Source organism: Pteronotus mesoamericanus, unplaced genomic scaffold (assembly GCF_021234165.1).
Source record: "Pteronotus mesoamericanus isolate MK-2021 breed Mesoamerican mustached bat unplaced genomic scaffold, CSHL_Meso_final contig_1193, whole genome shotgun sequence".
Lineage (NCBI taxonomy): Eukaryota > Metazoa > Chordata > Mammalia > Chiroptera > Mormoopidae > Pteronotus > Pteronotus mesoamericanus.
In genome coordinates, this window is record NW_026555039.1 from 3214771 (window position 1) to 3237975 (window position 23205).

The 23205-nt window shown below is 65.3% G+C and overlaps 3 protein-coding genes across 3 annotated transcripts in view; 1 reads left to right on the forward strand and 2 right to left on the reverse strand.

The window, feature by feature from the left end:
* AGRN (agrin) overlaps nucleotides 1-1242 on the reverse strand; it is a 29808-nt gene extending 28566 nt beyond the window's left edge. The window contains exon 1 of the mRNA XM_054583626.1: nucleotides 1033-1242. Within this exon, the coding sequence (XP_054439601.1) occupies nucleotides 1033-1242 (210 nt within the window). The remainder of the gene's footprint in view (nucleotides 1-1032) is intronic.
* Nucleotides 1243-3550: 2308 nt separating this feature from the next.
* ISG15 (ISG15 ubiquitin like modifier) lies at nucleotides 3551-4887 on the reverse strand. The gene is made up of 2 exons (XM_054583637.1): nucleotides 4753-4887; nucleotides 3551-4121 (listed from the first exon to the last, which is right to left on the reverse strand). The coding sequence occupies exons 1-2, from the start codon at nucleotides 4753-4755 to the stop codon at nucleotides 3603-3605; spliced, it is 522 nt and encodes a 173-aa protein (XP_054439612.1). The 5' UTR covers nucleotides 4756-4887; the 3' UTR covers nucleotides 3551-3602.
* Nucleotides 4888-11503: 6616 nt separating this feature from the next.
* HES4 (hes family bHLH transcription factor 4) lies at nucleotides 11504-13197 on the forward strand. The gene is made up of 4 exons (XM_054583653.1): nucleotides 11504-11716; nucleotides 11803-11898; nucleotides 12006-12093; nucleotides 12179-13197. The coding sequence occupies exons 1-4, from the start codon at nucleotides 11609-11611 to the stop codon at nucleotides 12538-12540; spliced, it is 654 nt and encodes a 217-aa protein (XP_054439628.1). The 5' UTR covers nucleotides 11504-11608; the 3' UTR covers nucleotides 12541-13197.
* Nucleotides 13198-23205: the final 10008 nt, after the last annotated feature.

Consider the following 23205-nt stretch of genomic DNA (forward strand, 5'->3'; position numbering starts at 1 on the left):
GACTTGGCAAAGTGCCCCAGGTGGAGGGGAGGGGGCCCGGCGGGGGATCCCAGCTGCAGCCCTCACAGGCCCCTCTGAAAGAAGCTGCCACTCTCCCCATCTCCAAGGAAGAGGAATGATCCGACTTCTGGTCGGGGAGGTAGTTTCAGGGGCTAGAAGGCGGGGCAGGGAAGGGGCCTGGGCGCCCTGAGCCCACCCTAGGACTGCATTGTGGTTTAAAACACATCTTACCTACCCCAGGAGGCTGCCGGCTCCCACAGAAGAGGAGACCCGGCAAGCCCCCCAACCCCCGCCCCGCCCCGTGGGCGACGGTAAATGCAGCTCTCCCAGGAGCGGATGGGGCACCTGCCCCTGCCTCCCACCCCCAACGCGAGCACTTGAGGCTCAGCAACGCCCCGCCCACTTCTCTGCTCGGGTCCCCACCCCCAGGCACCGCAGTGCCCCCCACCAGGATCCCTGGGGGCGGGAGATTAGCTGGGAACCCCTTCTCCTGACCACCCCCCTCCCCCTGATAAAGCCCTCTGGGCAGGGGGCGACAGCACTGACCACAGACGGGACCCCCACCTCCAACCCAGTCAGAAACCGTCACCTCCCTTCGTCCCTTATTCCTTGTCTTTGGCCGGTGGGCGGCGAGCGCGGTAGCCGTACACTGCCTGGGGGGCAGCCAGTTGCTTCCAACAAGGGGTTGGGCTTGGGGTGCAGGGGCCGACGGGATCGGGTCCCCTGGGCCTGGGCACCTCCAGGTGGGAGTGCAGCGGCCCCGCAGGAACTTTCCCTCCGGCGCTCGCGAGTTTTCCGGGACCCGGCGCCCCACCCGGGGGTCGGCGGTCGCCAAGGGAGCGGGAGCGGGAGCCGCGGAGCGTCTGGGGCTCGTTCTCACGGCCTGGGGCGGGGGTCTCTGCGGGGCGGCTAGCCCGCCAGGGGCGGGCCTCCGGGCTGGGGCTGGCGATCGCGGGGGAAGAGGCCCCATGAAGGGTTCCGGGAGGGTTCGAAGGGGGCCTCAGGGCCCCGGGGATCCCGGCGGGGGCCCACCTTGCACGAATACGTGTGCTGCACCGGGTCCACGTTGAGGATCTCCTCCACGGTGCCCGTGAGCACCACGTTCGCCTCCTCCTCCCGCCGCTCCAGCGCGCGCTCTGGGCACGTCCCGTCGGCGCCAGTCGGGGCGCGCGCGGCCACCACCAGGAGCAGCAGCAGCAGCCGCCGCAGCGGGGCCAGGCCGGACAGCCGCAGGCTGGCCATGGCGCGGGCGGACGGCGGAGGGCGGCTGGAGCAAGCGCACGGGCCGGGCCGCGCCGGGGACCGGACTGGACAGGACGGGACGCAGCTCCCAAGAGAAGGGTGGGAGCGCGGGCGGCGCGGAGGCGGGACGAGGGCGGCACCCGGGGCAGTACCGCCCCCCCCGCCGCCTGCACCGCCCCCGGCCCGCCCGGCGCCCCGCGCCTGCCCCGCGAACAAAGCGCCGGGACAGCGGCGCCGGGCGGAGGCCGGGCTGGGGGAGGGAGGGGGCCGGGCTGAGGGAGGGATAGAGTGAGGGAGGGGGCCGGGCTGGGTCGGTCGGAGGTGGGTGGTGGGACTGGCCGCGGCGGAGGGCGGCCCGGGGTGCGCTCTTGCTGCGGCGGCCCCCCACGGACGCCCCTCCCCCGCCGGCGCGGCCGTCTCCCGCCCCCAGGAAATGCGGCTGAAATCGGGTTAATGCATAATCTGGAGGCGACGTGACGGGACTTCCAAGGGACTCCAGGCTGCGCCGGGGCCGAAGCGGCAGCGGCTCCCCGGCCCTGGAAAGGGGCTGCCAGACCCCGGGACCCCGCCGTCCCTCGAGCGCTGCAGAGCAGCGCCCCGCCCCCTGCGGGAGGAGCCGGACTGGGGACCCCAGCCCCCAGCCCCCAGCTGGAACCGGGGACGGAAGCTCAGTCGGCGGGACCCCCAGCCGGTCCCGGAGAGGAGGCCGCCCCAGCGCGCCGCGCCCCCCGCTGGCTAGGGCCAATGCGGGCCGGGCGCTGCGGCGATTGGCCGGAACGGCACAGGCCCGCCCACCTCCATTCCCGGGTCGGCTCGGGCCTCATTGTAGGGCCGAGGGCTCCCCCTGCAGGCCAGTGGCGGCGATCTCAAGTCGGCCGCGGGGCTGCCAGCCACGCCCCCTCCCGGCTCTTAGCAGGGCCCTTCTCCGGCCTGGCTAAGTTCTGGGGTGAACTGCGGTCCAGAGCGTCCCACTTAGAGCCTGGCCTAGCTGCAAATCGGAGGCTGGGAGGGAGGAGACCCCTCCCGTTGCCCCAGGGCTGGGTCTGAGGTTCACCCCTCTCCCTAAGCCAGCCCCAGAGCGGGGAGCCAGAAGCGATGACGGGGCAGCTCTGCAGAAACACCTGCTTCTTCCAGATCTCGGTGGGAGGTTCAGGGAAGGAGGTGGCTCGCGGGCGTGTGCTTGCATTGCTTAGTTGCAGTAGAACCCAGAGGCGAGAGTGGGGCCCGGAAATGAGGCTGGATGGAGCCAGGCCAGCCCCCCAGAGGCACACCTGTAGGTCTATGCATCCCTGTCATAGGGAAGGCAGACCTGGAAACCCGCCCCCTGACCACCCACCCCCGCCCCCCGCCCCCGGCGCAGATGCGGACTCCCACAGACCAGAAAGGAGGCTTCTGGGTCTCCAGCCAAATCAGTCCCCCAGAAGAGCCTGAAAGCTGAGGTCTGCGTGTTCCCAGGATCTCGGGCTTTGGCCCAGGACAGTGTCTGTTCTGTCACCCCCCTCTCGTCGGCATCCAAGGCTGACTCAGCCCGGCTCCCTTGGGCTCATTTGGGAAATTGGGATCGGAGGAAGCACCTGCTGTGGACGCACGTTCAGTTCGTGCCGAACGGCGCTCTCCACAAACTCTTCCACGAGGACAGGAGGGACCCCCGCCCCGGGTGCCCCGCCCCTGCCGGCTGTGGCCGTTCCCTCAAGTGATACTGAGGGCAGGCGTATTTGTCACAAACGGCTTCCACGCAGCAGCTCACCGGGTGGTGGTGTGTGTGTGTCCGGGCTCTGCCCCTGCACCTCCCCAGACCCATGCAGGCTGGGCAGGCCAGGCCAGTGGGCCCTGGAGGGCGGAGAGGCCCTGGCCCACCTCCCAACCCACCAGGCAGGCCCTAGGACTCCCTCCCTCTTCCACGGGTGCTGGCCCAGCGGGGACCTCGCCTTGTGGCCTTTGGGACCTGACCCGGACTGCACTCTCTGCTGACCCAGGTGTCGGGTGGGGACCCGCTCTTCAGGGGCTGACCACACTCCGCCTGCAGGCAGAGATGGGCTCCAGTGATTGCTCTTCTTTCTTTCTCTAGAAGTTAATTTCCCAAAGGCGTGGGAACATCCTCAATTTCTCCGTGGCGGGGTGGGAGGCAGGGAGGTGTTAGGTGTTACTATTTTGACCCCACTAGGCTGCCCCTTACCTTGGCTACCTGTTTGGTGGCCACCCCGGAATCCGGGGTCCCCTTGCCCTATTCCCTCTCCCACCCTCTCACCAGTTCACCACCAGGGGTGCCGAACGAAGTGCTGACGGAGGCGAGGGTGCTGGCGGGGCAGACGCAGAGGCAGCCAGTTAGCTCTGCATTGGCCTTTATTGTGGGCCCTGGGTCAGGGACTCGCAGTGGCCCTCAGCGCTGCTCTCCCGGCCACACCCCGCCCCCCCCCCCGGAGGTACAGATTCATCTGCACGGTGCACCCAGGTGTGAGCTGGTGCTCCTTCAGCTGCTGGTTGTCATCCATGGGCCTCCCCTGGAAGCTCAGCCAGAACTGGCCGTCCTTCACGCCCTCCTTCTGGGACACCTGCTGCTTGAGCTCAGCCACCTTCTGCGTCAGCTGGACCATGTAGCTGCTGGACACCCCCTTCTCGTTCCTCACCAGGATGCTCAGCGGGGTGCTGAAGCTCTGCACCACCAGCAGGACCGTGCTCCCGGGGCCCAGGCCCTGCCTGACCAGGGGCACTGTGTCCTGCAGGGCCACGCCGCTCGGCGAGACGACCAGGCGCTGCAGGAAGCCCGGCACGTCGATCTTCTGGGAAATCAGCTGCTTCACGTCCGATGCCGTCATGGAATCAGTCAGGGGCACCTGGATCTCCTCGCCCGACAGCAGCTTCACCTTCAGGTTCCCGCTCTGCAGGCATCACACGGAGCTCAGAGGCCCAGGCACCACGCCTGGGGCTGCTACACGCAGAGCGTGGGCACAGGGCAAGCTCCTAGGGTCAGGGATGCAGCTCTCCCCTCTGGGTTCTCTCCATCCACCCGAGAGGGACCCCAAGCATGGGAGACGCACAAGGAGGCATTTCTTGAGGAACAGCCAGCTGCCCAGACCATCACTTGACGCGCCCTTCGCCAGCTAAGATGTCCCCCCCCCCCTCCCCGAGGACCCAGGCTGGTGTGGCTAAGTGGATTGAGCCCCGCCCTGCAAATGGAAGGGTCTCCGGTTCAACGCCCGGCGAGGGTACACGCCTCGGACCCCAGCTGGGGGTGCGTGAGAGGCCACGGATTCGTGTTTCTCTCCCTCTCTCTCCTCTCTAAAAGTATATATATAAAATCTTAAAAAAAAAAAAAAAAAAAAAAAAAAGGGCCCCTGCAACGGATCTCAGAATCGCCTTCCAAGACCCACACCCTGAGGTCGGAGGAAGCCCTGTCCCTCCGCTCACTCTTAGGAAGCAGCGCTGCGGGCCTGGCACACCGGAGGGGGGGGCGGGGAGGAACGCAGACCGGCGCCGCGCCCACCCGCCGCACTGGTCCACCCGCCTCACCATGTCTGAGGGCTCTGCAGCCAGGTCCGCCGCGGCAGTGAGTTCTCTGAGTCCCGCTCGCGCCGTGAACCGCTCGCGCCGTATCCCGCTCGCGCCGCCACTGCCGCGGAGCCTGCGCGCCCGGCCGTTTTCAAAGGCCGAGCCGCACACGTCAGGGGGCGTGTCTGCGACCAGCGTCTCCAGCCCAGAATCCAGCCTGGGTTTCAGTTTCCATTTCCCAAGGGGCAGCGTCAGAGCGAGAGTCAGAAGCAAAACAGAACGAGCAGAAGGAACCGGGGAGGGACTTCCCACCCCTCCGCCCGGCCCGGGACACGGGGCCGCACCCCTGCCGGGAGTGACGGTCAGGTGCAGAGCGAGATGCAGGAGCGTCACCATAACGGGAAGGAACGATCGGAAAGTTTCACTTTCCGTTTTCCAACTTACAAAACTAGTAAACTTAGAAAACCTTGTCACGGTTACCTCAGATATAAAATAGGGACAGTCCCAACTACCCAGGCATGATCGCCATGGGTCTCATGCAATATCTGTTCAATTTGTCTTTTTTTTTTTTAATGAAAGAGTGAAATCTTTTATTTTCTACAACAATGAACTCATGGACATTATCGAGAATATGAAAGACTATCCACAAAAATGGGAGAAAATATTTGCAAATCATATGTCAGAGAAGGGTCTAGTGTCCATAATACATAAAGAAGTCCTCAAACTCAACAACAAAAACATCACTAAAAGTTGGTCCAAGGACTTGAATAGGCATTTCTTCGTAGAAAATAGATAAGTGGCCAACAACCTCATGAAGAGATGCTCAGCCCCATCAGGGAAAGGCAAAGTAAAACCACAGAGACGCCACACCAACTGGGTGCGCGGGCACAACGGGAACGATGCAACAAGCGTCCCTGCGGACGTGGGGCCACGGGGGCCTCCGGCCTCGCTGAGGGGATGTGAAACGGCGCAGCCCCGGTGGAAACAGTTGGGGGCGGCGCCCCCCGGACAGGAAAACAGAACTTGGCAGGAGCCAGCGGTCCCACTCCAGGTGTATGCCCCCAGGAATCGAAAGTGGGTGTTCAAACACGTGCCCGTACCCCGAGGTTCACGGCAGCACTACTGACAACCGAAAAACGGTAGAAGCCGTGGGAACCTCCAAGTACGTCATCCGTGGGTGTGTGGACGCCATACAGTCCACTCTGGCAGTGGACTGTCCCTCCGCCGTGCAGAGGAACCCAGCGCTGACACTCACCGCCAGTGAGCGAACCGCGCCGCCGCCAGGCCAAGTGACAGACGCCGGATGCAAAGGCCGTCTCCTGTGATGATTATTTATGTGAGATACCTGTTAGGTAGTGAACTGAGGCTGCGAGGAGGAGGGAGACGTGTCCCCCCCGTTGATTCAACAGCCCTGAGCCCGGTCCGGCAAGATTGCCGGGCGTCCCAACGTCGCAGGCGGGGACGGTGCGGGCGGAGGGGGACCCCTGAGACCGTGCAGGGAAGGGAACCTTTTTCACTAAGAGACAAAGGGCCTTTACCCGCTGAAAAGGAAAGTCTTTGCAGTTGTACCTTATTCCCAAGTTTAGAAGGGGGAGAAGGAGGGGGCACCCAGGAACTGACTAAAGTATGTAACGCTCGAACCCCAACAGCTGGCGCACGCAGTTCAAGCTGGGTGCCCGCTTGTAGTCTCAGCCCAAGTGTATAGAACAAAGCTACTAACAAACTTACGAAAACCTGTACTTCCTCTGCACGTGGGGCGTTCGGACGAGCTGGGCGCCCGCCCGTAGTTTCGTGCTCATGTGTGTTTCATAAATAAACTTGCCTCTCACTTCCACCCTACGTGTATCTCTTGGCTGAATTAATCTCTTGAGAGCAAGCAAGACAGGAGCGAGCAGAGGCGGGGAGTGCCCCGACTCGGGTCTCCCTGGTCACACGGCCACACCGGGCAAACCCACAGAGACCTGAAAGCAGATCAGTGGTTGCCAGGGGCCGGTGATGGGCGGGGGGGGCGGGGGCGTGGGGAGCGACCCCTGAGCACCTGAGGCCTCCTTTGGGGGGTGAGACGCTTGAGGCACAGGTGCCGGGTGCACGGCGCTGTAAATGTACTAAATGCCGCTCAGTTACAGACTTTAAACTGGTTAGGTCTGTGTGGTATGAATTTCACCTCGGCAAAAAAAGCAACAACAAACCCGCTTCGTGTGTGACTGTGTCTCACAAATGTCCTTCCATCCGAGCAGACCCTTTATAATCACCTGAAATAGGAGGACACGGCCGTCTGAGGGGCTGCCGGCATCCCTTCTGCGACGGGCTGTGTCGCGCTGTTAACCAGCCCCGTCCTGTTGGATATGTGTGTCCCAAATTCTTACCATTCTATTACAAAAGCACACAGCAGCCATAAGCTGGCTAAAAATAGACGTGGCGCAAACAAAATGCTCTGACTCTGACTCCTGACCATTCCGCCCCCCAACCCCCCAAATTCTCCCACCTCAACAAGACTTAGCGCCTCTCTGCTCCCGCTCAAACCTGAACCCTTCCCCCACCTTTCCACCTGGCCGTCGGCACCCCCGGCCCATCTTCCTGGGCCACGTCCTCCCGGCCCCTGGTCACGACCGGACCGTCACCCTGATGACCGGGCTGGGGCAGCCCTGCAGGGCTCCAGGGGCTTTGATTGGCCGAGAAAGCGGCCTGCAGCCGACCAGGACATGTGTCGTCAGAGACCCGGGTGGGCCCCTGGCTTAAGCTTGGGTGCTGTCGACCTGGCTTAAGGCCACAGGTGAAAGTGACACAGGCAGGACCCTCCTCCCTCTCCGCCCGGAACGGGAACGGCCCAGCAGCTGGCACCGCCTGACCTCAGCCACAGCCTCCTGCCCTGCACCCCGCTCCGTGCCAGAGCCTTACCCCCGCTTGGCGGCATGCCCTGCTCCGGGCCACGGCGCCCTGTACCCCGTGTCTGTGGGGAGCGGGGCCCTGTGCAGGGCAGGGGGCGCAAAGGCGGCTGCTGGTTTGACACGGACCAGCAGATCCCCCTGGGCCCCTCACACAGCGTGGTGCCTGGCTCCCACCCAGACGGGCCCCGGGTGGGGGGCCTGGCCCTCAGGAGGGGGGTCCACGGATGAGCAGGGCCCCTTTGGCTGCATCAGGGTTGCCTGGGTGGGAGGAAGGAAGGTGGGAAGAAGGCCCTCGACGAGAGGGCCGTTCTAGTCCGGGGAGAGCGGCCCTGGATTCGTTCACACCCACAGACCTGGTGAGGGCGAGCGAGGCAGGGGCAGGGAGGGGACCCGGCAGGCCCCACAGCCAGCTGGGCACTGCCCCGCGTGGCCTCTGGGCTCGAGCTGCCCGCGGGGCGAGGGCCGGGCAGGCCCCGCGAGCCTGTGCCGTTGTCTGGGTGCCGACTCCAGGCCTGTCTTCTCGGAGCCCAGACCCGCGTGAGACCGAGGCTCCGGGTCTGCAGCGAGGAGGCCCAGCGCCAGCCGCGGCGGTTCCTCCGCTTTCCAGGGCCCCTCGCCACTGGACGACTTCCATGACCCCACCCCGGACCCGGCAGGGCAGCCGCAGGCACCTGACAGGCTTGAGGGAGGGCCCAAAAGAGAGTAGGCCAGTCGGGGGCACGGGCAGGTCCTGCCCCCTTTCCAGGGAGAAGAGGTGAGGCGGGGGGTCCAGCTACTCTGACTGCCCTGGGACTCACCCCCCCAGGGACAGCTGGCTTTTCATGGCTCCTGAAAAGCACCTCGTCCGACGGAAGGGCAGGTTGCAAGGCCACGGAGCCTCTGTAAGTGCTGGAGGAAGAAACAGGTGAAGGCAGGGAGGACGGGACAGTGGAAAGGAGCGGCCACTCTCTGGGGTCCAGCGCTTGGTCCACCCCCGCTCTCCAGTCACTGCTGCTGGTCAACAGAGAGACCCAGAACATCACCGTGCAATCAGGCCTGTCCTGTGAATCGAGAGTTGGCGCCGAGGGCAGAGCGGCAGCGGGGAAGGCGTGGGGCGGGGGGCCACGCAGATGCGGGCCGGGCTGGCGGCGGCTGCAGCTCTTCCACCGACAAGGCCTTCGCCCGTCCGGGCCACCCCGCGGGCCACCGTGCGCTGCCCTGCAGGGCAGCAGCTGGGTTCCGAGGCCGCGAGTCCTGGGGGCGCCGGGTGGGCGTGTCTGGCATTTTCAATGTCCAGCCTCAGAAGCCGGTCTCACTACTGCCCCTGTTCCTCCGGGCCCACGTCCTCACAGTCTGTCCAGGACACTCCACGGAGCGTGCGGGATGGGAGGCCCTGTGGTTTAGCTTTGGGAAATGCAGGCCACCAGAGCAAGGTCTCAGAACCATTTCCCCTCAGCAGCCCGGAACCCTCCTACTCAGAGCAAGGGAGCCCTGCAGGCCCTTCCAGAGACCAAGGCCACAGGTGAAAGACAGGGAGGGGACAGTCGGAGGGCCCAGGGCCCAGACAGGCACGGCCAGACAGGCTGCGGAGGCACAGCCCTGCGGGGGGACCCTGGGGAGCTCAGCTTCTCTGGCCCCAAGAGGGCTCCCCGCGGCAGGGGGAGGCCGCGAGGGCCGGAGCCCCGGCTGCACCCCCTGCCTGATGCTCTCTGTTCAGGCCTCCCTGCCTGTTTCCTGGGGCAGGAGCAACTGCAGCTGGCGGTTTCCAGTTCTATGTGCTGGGTGCTTCCAAAGTAGGATTTCAGGCATCGTCCCAAGGACACAGGGAAAAAAAGATGACCTGTTGCCCGTGTGAGGAAGCGGGCAGGGAGCACTGTGATAAGCCCCTCTGGCAATTACAAGGGAGAGACGGGCAAGAACCTGGCTCCTCAGGCCTGTCCTTCCCGTCCTAACACCCTGCGTATCCGGTCCTCGAGGCTGGGGGTAGGCCAGGGACCTCTGGTCGTGGCTTCCCTCTACCCGCGGGGGAAGGCCCGGGCGGCCGCTGGGGCGTGGAGTGAGGGCCCACGATCCTGGGGACCTCCTGGACAGCAGGCCACTATGTGCTCCCAGGACTTTCTGCCCTGCAGGGTCCCCTGAGCAGATCCTGTGTGTCCCCTGCATCTTTCCAGCGCCCCCATCCCCCAAATAACTGCGCATGCTCCTCCGGCCCGGCCGGAGACAGCCCGGGAGGGGGTGGCCACCACTCCATAAGGGGCAGCTCAGCCCTGAGGTCGGTCGGGAGGCGCGCACCCCCGTGTAGACGCCTGTGTGCTGGGGAGGACCTGAGCCGCCTCCTGCCCCACTCCGCGCCCCGGGGGGACCGGTTTAGCGCCGGGATACCAGACGGGGACGCCGAGGAGTAGGTGTTGGCACAGGGCCAGCTGGGGTGCCACCACTAGGTAGACTCCTAGCAGCCGAGGTGACCTTTTGGAGCTGCCAGTCGGCTCCCTTCCTCGGTCAGCAAAGCCCCCAAACGCTCTACGGGACCCTCCCGGGGAAATCAGAAGCCCCCTGGTCGGCGCGCCCCTTCCTTCCCTCCTCATCGGCCCCTGCGGCCCCTTTGATCCCGCAGTGCCGCGCGCTTCCCCCACTCGCCACCTTCCTTCCTGAAGACCCCGCGGCAAAAAAGACTCCCGACCACCCAGCGGAAGGAAGGGTTCCTGCTCCCCCGCAACCCACACTTCCGGCCGTCTGCGAGGCGGAGCGACTATTTCGCGTGTCAGCCGTGTCCCCGCGCTGGACTAGAAGCCCCAGGAGAGGCTTCCCCCTCCCCCAGGGCCCCAGGCGTCTGGAAACTTGGGCGGTGGGCAGGGGACCCCGCGGGCTCGACTGCAGCGCCCCAGAACAGCAGCCAACGTGAAACATGAAAATGAGCGCAGCCCTGTCCCGCCCCCCCGCCCCCGCTCCCCCCGCCGCCAGCCCCTCGCTGCTTTGAAATAAACATAACCTCAACAGCTGTCTCTCAATTCTTTGCGGGCCCTACTATGCCGCGCCCCGATGTCGGGTCATCTAGAAGAGTGTGACGTCACAGCCCCATGATGTCTCCTTATCTGGCTGTGTCATCACCCACCTTCACCCTGAGACGTCGCCTCTGATTATCTGGTAACAGGGCCTGTCTAACCAATGACGGGGTCACATTCTCTGCCATGACATCATCCTGCTGACTGGTGACATCCCTCTACCTGCCCTGCGGCATCACCCTCATTGGGCCTGTTCCGTCATTTAAATGTGCTGTGAGGCCACCCTGCCTGCTTCACGACCTTGGCCAGCCGAGCTCTCTCCTGCCCAGCGGTTGGCGTCCCACGTCCCGGGGACGCGGGTCCTCGGAAGGTGCTGCCGGCCGCAGCGGCTCCCGGAGCACGCGGCCGGCCAGCTTCGGAGGCTGTGCAGGGGCCCCAGGCCCGGGCGGGGACCGGGAACGGCGGGGGAGGAAGGAGGCATGCGGGCCGAGGCTCGCCCGCTCCTCGGGGGGGCGCCGGATTCGGTTCGCCTCGCGAATTTCCCTTTCAGATTTCGCGCTCGGGCGGAGGTGAACCTGGTGACTCCGCCCGGCCCCCGGGACCGCGGCCCGGGCCAGCCGAAGAGGCCTCCCCTCGGCGCGCCGTGCGGAGTTTTCCCGCCTGGCCGCCGCGGTGCCAGAGGCGGGCGCCGGCGGGGTGCTCCCGCCCCGCTTCGCGGCCCGCGGGGTTGGTGGGCCGCGCGCCGCCGCGTGACTGGCAGTTGTCGGGGGCGGGGGCCGGGGGCGGGCGGTGCTACGCCGGGGGCGGGGGGAGGGAGGGGCGCCGCCGCTCATTGGCTGGCACGAGTGTGGGAAAGAATGCGGAGCCGCGTTCACACACCCCGCGGAGGCGCTTCCTGAAATAGCCGGGAGGCGGGCTGCGCGCGCGCGGGCCTGGAGCCCGCCAGAGCGGCGCACGGGACGCCGCGCGCCCGCCGGCCCGCCTCGGCCCTGGGCGCAGGGGCGCACCATGCCTGCAGACACCCCGGGGAAGCCGAGAGCCTCGCCGCTGGCAGGAGCGCCAGCCAGCGCCAGCCGAACCCCAAACAAGCCCCGGAGCGCAGCCGAGCACCGCAAGGTGCGACCGGGTCGGGTACGGGTTAAGGGGCGTGGGAGTGGGGATGGGAGGACGCGGGACTCAGCTCCTTATTGCCTGGTCCGCAGTCTTCCAAGCCGGTCATGGAGAAGCGGCGCCGAGCGCGCATCAACGAAAGCCTCGCTCAGCTCAAGACCCTCATCCTGGACGCCCTCAGGAAAGATGTAAGTCGGGGGCGGGGCGGGGCGGTGAGGTCGAGGGCCCGAGGCGCGGGGTCCGGAGTCGGGGGCACTGCTGGACTGCAAGCCGCCCACACCGGCCCTGCCCGCAGAGCTCCCGCCACTCGAAGCTGGAAAAGGCGGACATCCTGGAGATGACCGTGAGGCACCTGCAGGGCTTGCGGCGCGTGCAAATGACAGGTGAGGCCCGACGGAGGGGCGGGGAGAGGCGCGCGGACCGGCGCCGCGGGCACCGACCGCCTGCTCCCTGCTGCCGCCCCCGCAGCCGCGCTCACCGCCGACCCTGCAGTCCTGGGCAAGTACCGCGCCGGCTTCAACGAGTGCCTGGCCGAGGTGAATCGCTTCCTGGCCGGCTGCGAGGACGTCCCGGCCGACGTGCGTTCCCGCCTGCTCGGCCACCTGGCGGCCTGCCTGGGGCGGCTGGGGCCCCCCTCCGCAGAGGCGCCCACGCCCGGGGTCTACCGCGGCGGCCCGACGCAGCCGACGCCCGACGGCCCCTTCCCGCTGCTGCGCCCCTGGGCCGCCTTTGCGCCGCCGCCGCTGCCGGGCCTGACCGGGGCGCCCCCCGCCGCCCCCTTGGCGGGGCTGCAGGGCCGAGGTGAGCCCTGGAGGCCGTGGCTGCGGTGAAACCGCGAGTTCTAGGGCCGCGGCCTTCGCCGAGACCGTACCAGGGAATGTTTATTTCCAGAGGCCGCGGCGCGAGTTTTGTATTTGTTTTTGCCTTTTCCGTGAAGGGTCTAGTCTGGTAGCGCCTGCGACTGCGGCCCTGGGGGCTCCGCGTGGGCTCCACCCCCTCCTCCAGGCCCCGCCCCCTTCCCCGGGCTTTGTGCTGCGCCAAGCCCCTCCCTCCCGGCAGGTGGCCCCCAAGTGGGTCCGGCCCGGTGCTGCCTTCGCCCGCACCTGCACGGGAGCCAGCGACCCGCCTTGAAGTTGGGGGTTGGGGGGTGAGGTTCCTCCGGATGCTCAGGCAGGAAGGTGACAGTCATCACGTTCTCCAGATGCATCCCAGTGTTGGGAAGCACTAGGCTTGCATTGCCTTTCCTCCTTCGACCCTTGGGGACCCTGGAAGGGTCCAGGGCTGCTGAGCTGTGCCAGGGATGACTGTGTCCTGAAGCTTCAGTTCTGGCCTGGTCCACATGCGGCTCTGTTCTCAGGGCTCTGCACCAAACTGTCTGCCCCGCTCTCTGTGGACGGAGCCTGCCCCAGGCCAGCGTCGCCGAGGGAGGGGTGCCAGCAGGAGAGGGTGTCAGAGCCCCGGGGCAGGGGCTGGGGTGTGGCCGCACAGGGCTGTCGGTGCCAGGAGGACGGTGGGGGGCGGTGGGGGGCGGGCAGGCGGCGCTCTCCCTCCAGAGCCCAGCCCTGCTGTGTGCCAGGCCTCGCCCTGGAACGGGAGTGGCCTCCCACCCACCCCCCGCAGTGGGCAGGGACTGGGAGTTCATCCTGTCCGAGCGCCTGTCCTGAGCGCCTGCTGTGTGTCTGCCCTGCGATACCATGTGGTGGTACCAGCTTGGCCATGTTGGGCACTTGGCCCCAGAGTCACTGTCCTGCATCCGGGTCTCCCGTGGCAGCGGCCGGGGGCTGTGCTCCAGGGCTGAGACTGGGGTGTATCATTCTGTGCCCTCCGGAGGCCAGGCCGAGGTCACTTCCCCAGGCGCAGCCCAGATGGCTGCCTGCCTGCTGCCGCCTGCCGGGCTGGGGCCCCTTACGGCTGAGGAGGGCGAGTCGCTGCCTGAGACTGGTCTGCCCCTCCGGTGAGGTCCCCGGGCCTGTGCTGCCACAGGCAGGGGTCACGGGGCCCCCCCGGGCGGGGCCGCACTCCCCGGGCGGGGACCTCCAACCGCACCCTCCGCTGCCTCGCGCAAGTGTCCCCTGCGCGTCCAGGGCCTGGGTCAGTGGTTCTGGAGGGTCGCAGCCGCGAGGGCCGGGGCTGTGCCCTGGGGGGAGGGACGCTAGCCCGGCAGGGGAGGCCCTCTGGAGCAGGGGGGCTGCAGATGATCTGTCCTGGGCCCCCCGCCCCCGCAAACTTGGTTGGGGGCGGGGAGCTCCGCGAGAGCCTCTGTGTGGAAGGGAGGGGGGGGCCTGGGGTGTGGGGTGTGGAGCCTTGGGTGGGCAGGGGGCTAGTCAGGGCCTGCTCAGAGCTGGGCCCCACACTCGGAACCACTCAGTCCACACCGACCTAAACAACTAGTTTGCATGAAAGCGAGAGCCAGGAGGTTTGGGGAAGGGCATCGTCCTTGGTTCGGCGACAGGGTCTGAGGAAGCACCAGGAGCTGAGGCTGGACGCCATGAGGAGGGCCCTGGGCAGGGCAGCTCCAGAGGGGCTGTCTCGCCCCCTGGGGCCCAGGGCGCCCCTCCGCAGCTGCTGAGGGCAGCGGGGTCTTGGACGCAGCACCCTGCCCCCCGCCCCCCGCTGTGGGAGGGAGCACCGCCCTCCGCACGCCAGCCAGTGGAGAGTGGGGCGACCAGGCAGGAGGAGCGGGGGCCCGAATCATGGGTGCTCCCCCCATGGGGGTCTCTTCCTCCCTCACTTCCCGCCCCTTTTCTCTGTGTTGGTCTTTCCCGCCCCAGCTACCAGCTATTTTTCTCTGGGCTTTTATCTTGCAGACACTCCCTGCTAAGTAGTGGCAAACACCTTCTCCAGGCCAGTCGGTGGGGGGGGGGGGGGGCGGAGGGGGCGACCAGAACTGGGATAGGGCTCTTGGTACTTCCCCTCCAGGACGGTCATTCTCACCTCTGGCTCCCTCCAGCCCAGTTCTTGTGAGAACCAAAGGTCAATAAAAGTCTGCATGTGCTGACCTGCCTGCCTTGGGCTGGAGCCCCGTCATCTGGGTCTGCCTGGCTGGGGGGCCAGGGCTTGGGGACCAGACAAGGACAGCAAGTCATGGGTGTGAAAAGAATCAGCCCAGGACTTTCGTAGTCAGGGAGAGGCTGGGTCCGCTCTCCACCAAAGCTCTGCAGCTGCCCGATTCTCCCTGGGGGCCACAGCCCCTCCCCTGCGCTGGCACACCCTGTGTCCCCACCAAGCCGTGCCAGGCTGCTCCGTCTCTGGGGCCGCACGCCTCCTGGCCTGCACCTGGGGCGAGGAAACCGGCCCTGGGCTTCGCGGCCTCCGGGCAGGCCCCCAGTGGCCCTCCTGTTATTCAGCCAGTGAATTTACTGGCCTAGCGGCCCCTGCAGAAGCCATAGGCTGTCTCTCTGACAGCCGTCTGTCTGTCTGACGTTGCCCACTCCGGGGAGACTGACTGCTTTGCTAGGGAGAGGCCAGCAGAGCGGACCTGAGACGCGCTGTCAGCCGTGACAGTTTAGCTGCAGCTCCCTGGCGCCGTCCAGCCTTCCGTCGAGCCCCAGCCGTGGCCTGATGCGGAGGCCTTGAGCCAGGACACCCTGGGAGCCGCCCCCAGGCTCCTGTCCCCCAGGCGCTGTGTGGGGGAATGAATGCTGGTGGTTTTAAGCAGCTAAAACTTAATTTGTTGTCCAAAGAACAGTAAGTTTTGTGTAAAATTTAAGAAAAATATAAATAACAGTAGCCACACACACGTGTGCCCATGGGACCCCACCGCCACCCCCCAGACACGGGCTGCGAAGCAGGTCGCGGGGAGCGAACGAGCCCCGAAGCAGCCCTGCGGCCGAGGCGCCGAGCCCAGGGCTTCAGCGCCAGTCGTGTCTGGCAGTGACCGGACTGGAGCAGGGCGTGAGGGCACACGGGCACCAGGCCTCACACGAGGACGGGTGCGGGGGGCTCGCGCCGAGACGCCCCGTGCCCGCCGCCCTGCGCGGGCTCGGCCTCAGCTGCCCTGCCCCCACGGAGCGGGCGCTGATGGGCCTGGGCCACGGGACCCTTCCTGCAGCCCGGTCTCCGGGGCGACCAGAAAGCCTCTGGCTGCAGCTGCCTCAAAGGTGTTGCCTCCTGGTGCTCGCCGGACCTTTGGGCCCACCTCTTGGACCCCCCCTGCGAGTGAGGGGACCCTGGTATTGCGGGGTGTGCTGGCTCTGCAGAGTGGAAGGTCAGTGTTGGCAGCCGGAGGCCCTGTGCTTGGGCCTCCCGTCAGCCTCGACCTCACAGGGAGGGAGGGGCTCACAGCTGAGCCAGCAGAAGCCCGCCCCCCCCCGCCCCCGCTCTGCCTGCCCTCCCATCCTTCCCCTGCTGGAGGTGGGCTCCCCGCCCGGCACCCTGTGCCCCGCCCCCGCGCCCTGAGGGGGAGGGCCCAGCAGCCCCTGGGGCGGGGGTGTCATTGCCCTCTCCAGGCCCCCCCGCCCACCCCAACTCCCCTGCTGACCACCGTCCGGGCCAAACGCCCTCACCCAGAGGGCAGGGGGCTGGCTCGCCCGGCACCCCAGCTCCAGGCCCTTTTGACATCCCTCAGGCTCCAGGCCCTGACCTCGCGCTCTGCCTGCCCACCCGGGTCCACAAGCTGCTCCACGGGCCTCCGCCACGCTGTCCCTCTGTGTGGCCCAGGCAGAGACGGCCCTGAGGGAGGTGCCTGGCGGGACAGGGCGTCATCGGGCCGGGCTGCGTGCCTGCAGGTCCTGCTGGTTCAGTGGTGGGAAGAGAGAAAGCTCCACCCCGTGAATGTCTGAGGAATGGCTTTGCGGAACCCGGAGGCGAGGGGGACACCCCAGGAGCTGAGCTCCCTGGTCTGCTGCTCAGAGTTGGCGAGCTTTGGCTGGGCTTTTCCTGAGCCGGGACCGGGTGCCACGCACGGAATGTACCCCAGGTGCCTCACCGTCGCGGTGGGGCCCCGAGACGCTGGGCCTTTGGGAGGTGGCCGGGTCCACGGGAGAGAGCTTGCTGCTTGCTGCTTGCTGCCATGGGAGGACCTCCGGGGGGGGGCCAAAATTAGGCAGGCCAGCACCGTGACCTCTGACTCCCAGCCTCCGGGGATGTGAGGAATACCTCTTTGTCGATAAGCCTCCGTCTGTGGCATTTTCTCCCAGCAGCCCCGACGGACTGGGGTCCACGCGCAACGACACCATGCAGACTGGAGGCAGGAGGCTGCTGTGACCCTTCCCGAAGCCGCTGGGAGGAAGCCCTGCCCCTGTTGGGGGCGTGCGGGCTGATGTTCCTTTGCACACGTGGGCCCTCTGGCACTAGGCCACATGGGGGCACCCTCCCAGCCCACTGGCACACACGGCTGGGGGCCGGGCGTGAAGGTCTGCGCTTCCCTCAGACGACCCCCAGTGAGCCTTCTCCTTAGCGTCAAATGCGATCTCCTGCCCAGATTCAACGAGCAGCCTCCTCCTGGCTGGGGAGACCGACTGCCCCCGGCTCAAGGCTGGAGCCCTGGGGAAGTCCGGGCCACCTGGCCTGGAGCCTGGGCGCGTGCGTGGAGTAAACCAAGCGATGCCACCGATGTTCTGGTCCCTGAGAGGTGCTCAGAGCGCGGCTGCTGTGGTCACAGGGCGCGGCTGTGACTGTGTGACTAGGCTGAGGGTGTCCTGGCTGCTGTCCCCTTGGGTCCCAGATGCACAGCCCTCTCAAGTCCACAATGTGGTGTTTGGGGAAGGGTGGGCTTCCAGGAATCGTCCCGCCCGGAACTAGGCTCACCTGGGCAGGTCAGGGAGGAGGGCAGGCACTCAGAACTGGAGATGCGCAGTCGCGGGACGCAGACGCGCAGGGCTGGACAGGGGCCACACCGGGCGCTCGGGCTCAGCGGCGCCCCCCGCCGGCCCGGCCCCCTCCAGCACCCTCGCCTCGCAGCCTCCCGTGAGCGTGGGAGCGGGTCAGGAAGGTGTCCCGCGGGCGCGGTCACTCAGCTGTGTGACCCTGGGTGAGTCCTGAATCTCCAGTGCCACGTGGGATCAGAGAGAGTACCTGCCTCGGTGCTGTGTGGCCGGGGGCATCAGGAAGCATAATCCGCAATGTGAGCGTCGCTTCCAGCCAAGATGAAGTAGCTGGGACCAGGTTTACTGTCCTGCCTTCAGCAGCTGAAAAGCAGGACAAAATTATAGGAAACTGCATGCAGTGGAAAACAGTTGTCCCTGAGAGGGGACCAAAGAGGTGAGCCTTGTTGCCCCAGCTGACAACCTGAAGAACGTTACCAGTGTAAGCGCTCCAACCACAAAGCTCTTACAGCAAAATACAGGAGTGCCCTGGCTGGTGTGGCTCAGTGGACTGAGCGCCGGCTTGCAAACCAAAGGGTCGCTGGTTCAATTCCCAGGCAGGGCACAGGCCTGGGTTGCAGGCCAGGTTCCCGGCAGGGGGCGCATGAAATGCAACCACACACTGATGTTCCTCTCCCTCTTTCTCCCTCCCTTCCGCTCTCTAAATAAATAAAACCTTAAAAAATATATATAGCAGTAAATCCCCACAATCTTGGGAGATGAAGCAACTCAGGCAGAGCCTTCATAGAGATGATGGCCCATGCGGTAGTGGAAAAAGAAAAAATATAAATTGGGCTTCATAAAAACTAAAGTGTGTTGTGCTTCAAAGGACAGTATCAACAAAGTGAAAAGGCACACAGAATGGGAGAAAATATTTGCACAGCATGTATTGACATTTGTATTTAGAATATATAAGTAACTTTCTCAATAATAAAAAGATAAATAACCCAACTAAAAAAATGGGTGACAGTCCTGAATAGACATTTCTCCAAAAGTACATAGCCAATAAGCTCATGGAAAGATGCTCAATATCATTGGCCACTGGGGAAGTTGAAATAAAAGCTGCCATTAGATGCCACTGCACGCTCACCAATGCAGCTGTGGCTACACAGACGCAACAACAGGTGCTAGTGAGCTTGTGTGGGGACTGGAACACGCACATTGTCCGTGGGAATGTAAAACGGTGCAGCCGCTCTAGAAGAAAGTCTGGAAATCCCTCAAGAGATTAAGTGTACAGTTACCATGTGCCCGACAAATTCCACTCCTGGGTCTGGGCCCAAGTGAAACGGGGAAAAAAAGTCCGCAGACAAACTTGTGCACAAATGTTCATAGCAGCCATTATTCACAAGAGCCAAGAAGCGGAAATAACCCGAATGTCTGTCAGCTGATGGATGGTTAAATGAAGAGGAACGGGGTCCCTTGGAGAGGGGTGAAAATGTTCTAAACTGGGAGAGGAAAACTAACCCTATTAGAAAACGGTCTGGCAGTTTCTTTTCTTTTTTTTTAAAGATTTGTATTTACTTCTAGAGGGGAACATCAGTGTGTGAGAGACTCGTCAATCAGTTGCCTCTCGCACGTCCCCAACACCCCAACCGTCCCCAAGGCCCCAACCCGGGACCAGGCCCGCAACCCAGGCGCGTGTCCTGGCTGGGAACCAAACCAGCGACCGTTGCGTTCACAGGGCGGCGCCGGGTCCGGAGCGACACTAGGCAGAGCAACAACGTGGCAGTTTCTTAGAAAGTGAAAGGTATTCCTGCCCTGCGGCCCAGCCGCCCACCCGGAGAGAAATGAAAACACACATCCACGGTGAGATCCGAACGCAGACGCTCTCCGCAGCTTTGTGTAGGGCGGCCCCAGACCAGGGGACTAGAGATGTCCCCGAGCCCGGGGGCAGGTGAACGGAGAGACCCACTGCGTATCCAACGACGGGACGCACCACATTAAACAAACACCTTGATACGCACAGTGGTGTGGATGAATCTCAAAATAACCACGCTGAGTGGCAGCCGCCAGACAAGCAGGCCCGCCCCCCATCCGTTTGTATGACATTCCAAGCAACGCCACCTGCCGGCCGCCGCAGGAAGCGCGTGGGGTCCGCTGGGGGCAGGGAGGGAGCGTTTCCGCGGGCGCGGGAACCTTGGGGCGCTGGGCACGTTCACTCTCTGGAACCTGGTGATGGCTCCCTACGTGTACCCCTGCAGGGACGTGGCGAATTCATAGCTTAAATATGTGCAGTTTGTTGGGGGTGCGTCATACCTCATTAGAACGACTTAAAATGTTACAGTAAAAAGCCCGTCATCCGTGGAAGACGTTTAAGACCGCCCAGCATGTCACAGGCGCTCGTTGGAAGCTGGCTTTGTGTTTGAGAGCCCGCTGTCTCGAGGTCCAGGGCTCGAGGAGCCACGGGGCTCCAGGGAAGGGGTCCTGGCGCCCCAAGAAGTGGCCGGAGGGGCCCGGCTCTGTCGGCTTCCGGCGGGGTCCTGGTGCCCTCTGGCGGCCTCCCGGGGCACAGCAGGCCGCGGGCTGTTGGCGCTTCTTTCCGCGCCCGCCTCTGCGCCTGCTGCGCCGGGCGGGGGGCGGGGGACGCGGGTTGCGGCACGAGCGTCGGGGCCCCATGCACACCCTGCCAGGCGCCTGTCTCCGCGGACTCAGCACCTCCACCCCCGCGGGGCTGCTTTAGGGGCCCGCGGGCCTGCTGTGGAGCCCGGCCTGTCTCCCTCGCCCCACAGCAGGCGTCCCCAGCCGCCCAGGCGGTCGTGATTAGAGTGGGAATTAACCCCAGTGGCCCCTGGATAATTCCCAAAGGCTGTCTAGGTCATTCAGGGCCCCGCCCTCGTCCACGCTACGCCGGCCGCCTCCGAGCCCGCCTCCCACCGTCCCGTGACCCCGCAGTCGCCAGGGCGCTTGTCGCAGGGCTTCCGCTCGAACCCTCAAACCTCTGCTTGCCCGCCTTTGTCCAGACGGGCAGATCCGCGCGCGCCCAGAGCCCAGACGGGGCCCTGGGTGTCCAGGTTGGAATAAAAAGGGACAGGACCCCCACCGGCCGCCCAGGACAGCCAGTACCAGCTGGGCGGCAGGTGCGCTGAGAAGGGCCGAACTGAGCTTCCTGGCACAGCAGCGCCACCTGCAAGACTCCTTCAAGACCCTTCCGGAACCGGGGCGGCGCGGGGTGCCGCGAACGGCCTGTGTGATAACCGCCAAGGAAACTGTTGGCAACCTGGACTGCGACTGAACTTAAGTTTTAGCGATTCGAATTTCTGTTCACGCAAAGGCACCGTGAAGAGCGTGAAAAAGCGAGACGACAGGGAGAACACATTCAAACACTCGATAGGGTTCATATCCAGCATGTGGGGAAGTGCCCTCAAACCAATAAGAACAAGGCTCAGAAAGGCGGCAAAAGCCCTGAGAAGATGCAAATGGCCAGCAGCCCCCCTGCTGCCCGGGATGTGGCCATCCCGGGCCGCAGGATACGCAGATCCGCAGCGTCTCTGGAGCTGACGCAGGACGGCCACAGCCGGTGACCCGACCACTCTCCAAATCTGCAGGCATATGTTTGCCAAAAGAATGTTCCAGAAGGCTCACAGCATCATTCTTCGTTATAGCTGCAAGTGGAAAACACCCCAAGCCCCAGTACCAGGAGGCCCCGCAGGTGGGCGCACCCGGGGACGCGGACGGCACAGCTCCCGGAGCCGGTGTGGGCAAAGGAAGTGACCGTGGGGTGACAGGAAGTGCACGGAAGCGCTCTGCCCCGTTCCTGGCCCCGGGCGCTGGGCGCCCTTGCTCTGCGGCGGCGGCTCTGGAGGGCTCCCGGGCAACGTCTGGTTGCCAGAAACGCCAAACTGTGATTGGAAACTTGGGATTTTTAGGCCCCCACCCCCTTCTCATGAGAAGGGATGGCTGAAGCCAGAGTGGCGGACAGGCCACCCGGTGGCGGGAGGAAGCTCCACAGAGCCTGGCATCTGGGGGTCTGGGGACTTCTGGGAGGGGACAGGGCAGCTGCGGCCGGGGTGCTGAGGACGCGGGCCGTCCGCCCCGTCCATGCGCCTCACTGATTGCGTCTCTGCCATCCAGAGCTCATCTGTGTCCTTTCTCACATCCCTCTGTCACCGGTTGGCAAATGTAAAGCGCTTCCCTGAGTTCTGCGAGCTGCTCGAGCCCATGAACCCAATTCAAGGGGCAGCGACCGGGAAGCCAACAATTTTTGTGAAGCTGGACAGATGTCTTGGGACCTGGCATCAAAGGGGCGGCAGCCTTGTGGGTCTGAGCCCGCGACCTGGGATGTGGCGCTCTGTCCCGGGGGACAACATCAGGATCGACTGAAACGGGTGCCGCGGAATTGCTTGGGGTGCGAACCCCCACGTTGGGACCAGGGAGGAGTGTTTGGGGTGACAAGGGAAAGAGCCCTCCTAGGAGGCACAGGAGCGAGGGTGCGGAAGGGCTCGGGGGTCAGCGTCACCCCAGGCCAGGCTCGCCTCCACCCTCCCGTGTGGCGTCTGGTGGCGGCCGCGTGGAGCGCTCACCCGCGATCCCCCCTCCCCCCGCGCTTCCTGCGCACTTGTCACACGGAGCAGTTCGCCGAGGGAGGCTCAGCTGCCCGTGCCTGGCTCTTCCTTGCGATGCCGCCACCGTCACCCTCACAGCCGCGGCCCTGCTGTCCCTGTCCCCCGAGGCTTGTCCCTCAGACTCTCATGACCTCAGTCCCAGGCTCTCTATGTCCTCCTTATAACACGGGGCTGCCAGGAACCATCTTATTTCCCCGTGTGTCTAACCCACTACTCCTCCACTGTGTCCCCCGCCCGGAGGCCGGAGGGGTGGGTGTCCCAGTGACCTGCCCGGGGAAAGGCAAGGCAGCCCCCAGGTCAGGTCAGCACGGCCCGGGCGCCGCTAGGAGCAGGGCCTCCGGGGCCCAACTCGGCCACTTGCCGGCTATGTGGCCGGCACACGCCCCTCGCCCTCTCTGTGCGACGCGACGGTGTTAGAGGGTCCGTCTGGAACCCCCAGATGGACGGTTTGGAAAAGGGCTCAGGGGGTCCTGGAGGGGCTGCCGCTCTCCAGCCCAGGTCAGAGGCCCGTCACCCCGCCCGCCTCTTTGGTGGCGGGCTCACCCGGGGGTCGGCAGCCCCCTCGGGCCCCCCCCAGGGGCCAGGTGGGAGGTGCTGGTGGGGAGTGACTCACTTGCCTCCCCCACACCTCCCAACGCCCCCAGAGGCCCGGGGGCCGTGCCCGTTTGGGGCGCCCTCCACTGAGAGCCTTTCATGCCCCATGGGTCCCCCGAGCCCCAGCAGGGTGGACAGCGCTGCGGGGGAGGGGCCTCCTCGAGCGCCGACGGGGGAGGTGCAAGCCCTGCCCTCGGGGGGCGGCAGCCCACCTCCAAAGGGCCTCGAGGAACCTTCTGGAGTCCGTCATTTCCTAGCTTGTCATTCTAACTCCCTCCATTCCCCACAGGACTCAGGGTCCAGCCCCGAGACCCAGAGGGCCTGGGCTAGCCTTGGGGGGCTGCTGGCAGCAGGCAGCGGGGCGGGGGGTTCTGAGGTCTCCCTGCTGGGGGGCTCCTTTAAGAGGAAGCAGCAGCCTTCAGCCAGGGAGAGGGAGGCGGCAGGTGCTGATGGCTGGTCAGCATTCTCTGGCCGGCGTCCCACCTGACCACGAAGGTGTCCCTCACGTAGCTGGAGGCCCCTCAAATGCCATCTA

Excerpts from the sequence above, each read along its gene's own strand:
- HES4 (XM_054583653.1), top strand. The coding sequence starts at position 11,609 with ATGCCTGCAGACACCCCGGGGAAGCCGAGAGCCTCGCCGCTGGCAGGA. Across the intron at positions 11,717-11,802 it reads GCGCAGCCGAGCACCGCAAG|TCTTCCAAGCCGGTCATGGA; the intron begins GTGCGACCGGGT and ends CCTGGTCCGCAG. Across the intron at positions 11,899-12,005 it reads TGGACGCCCTCAGGAAAGAT|AGCTCCCGCCACTCGAAGCT; the intron begins GTAAGTCGGGGG and ends CCCTGCCCGCAG.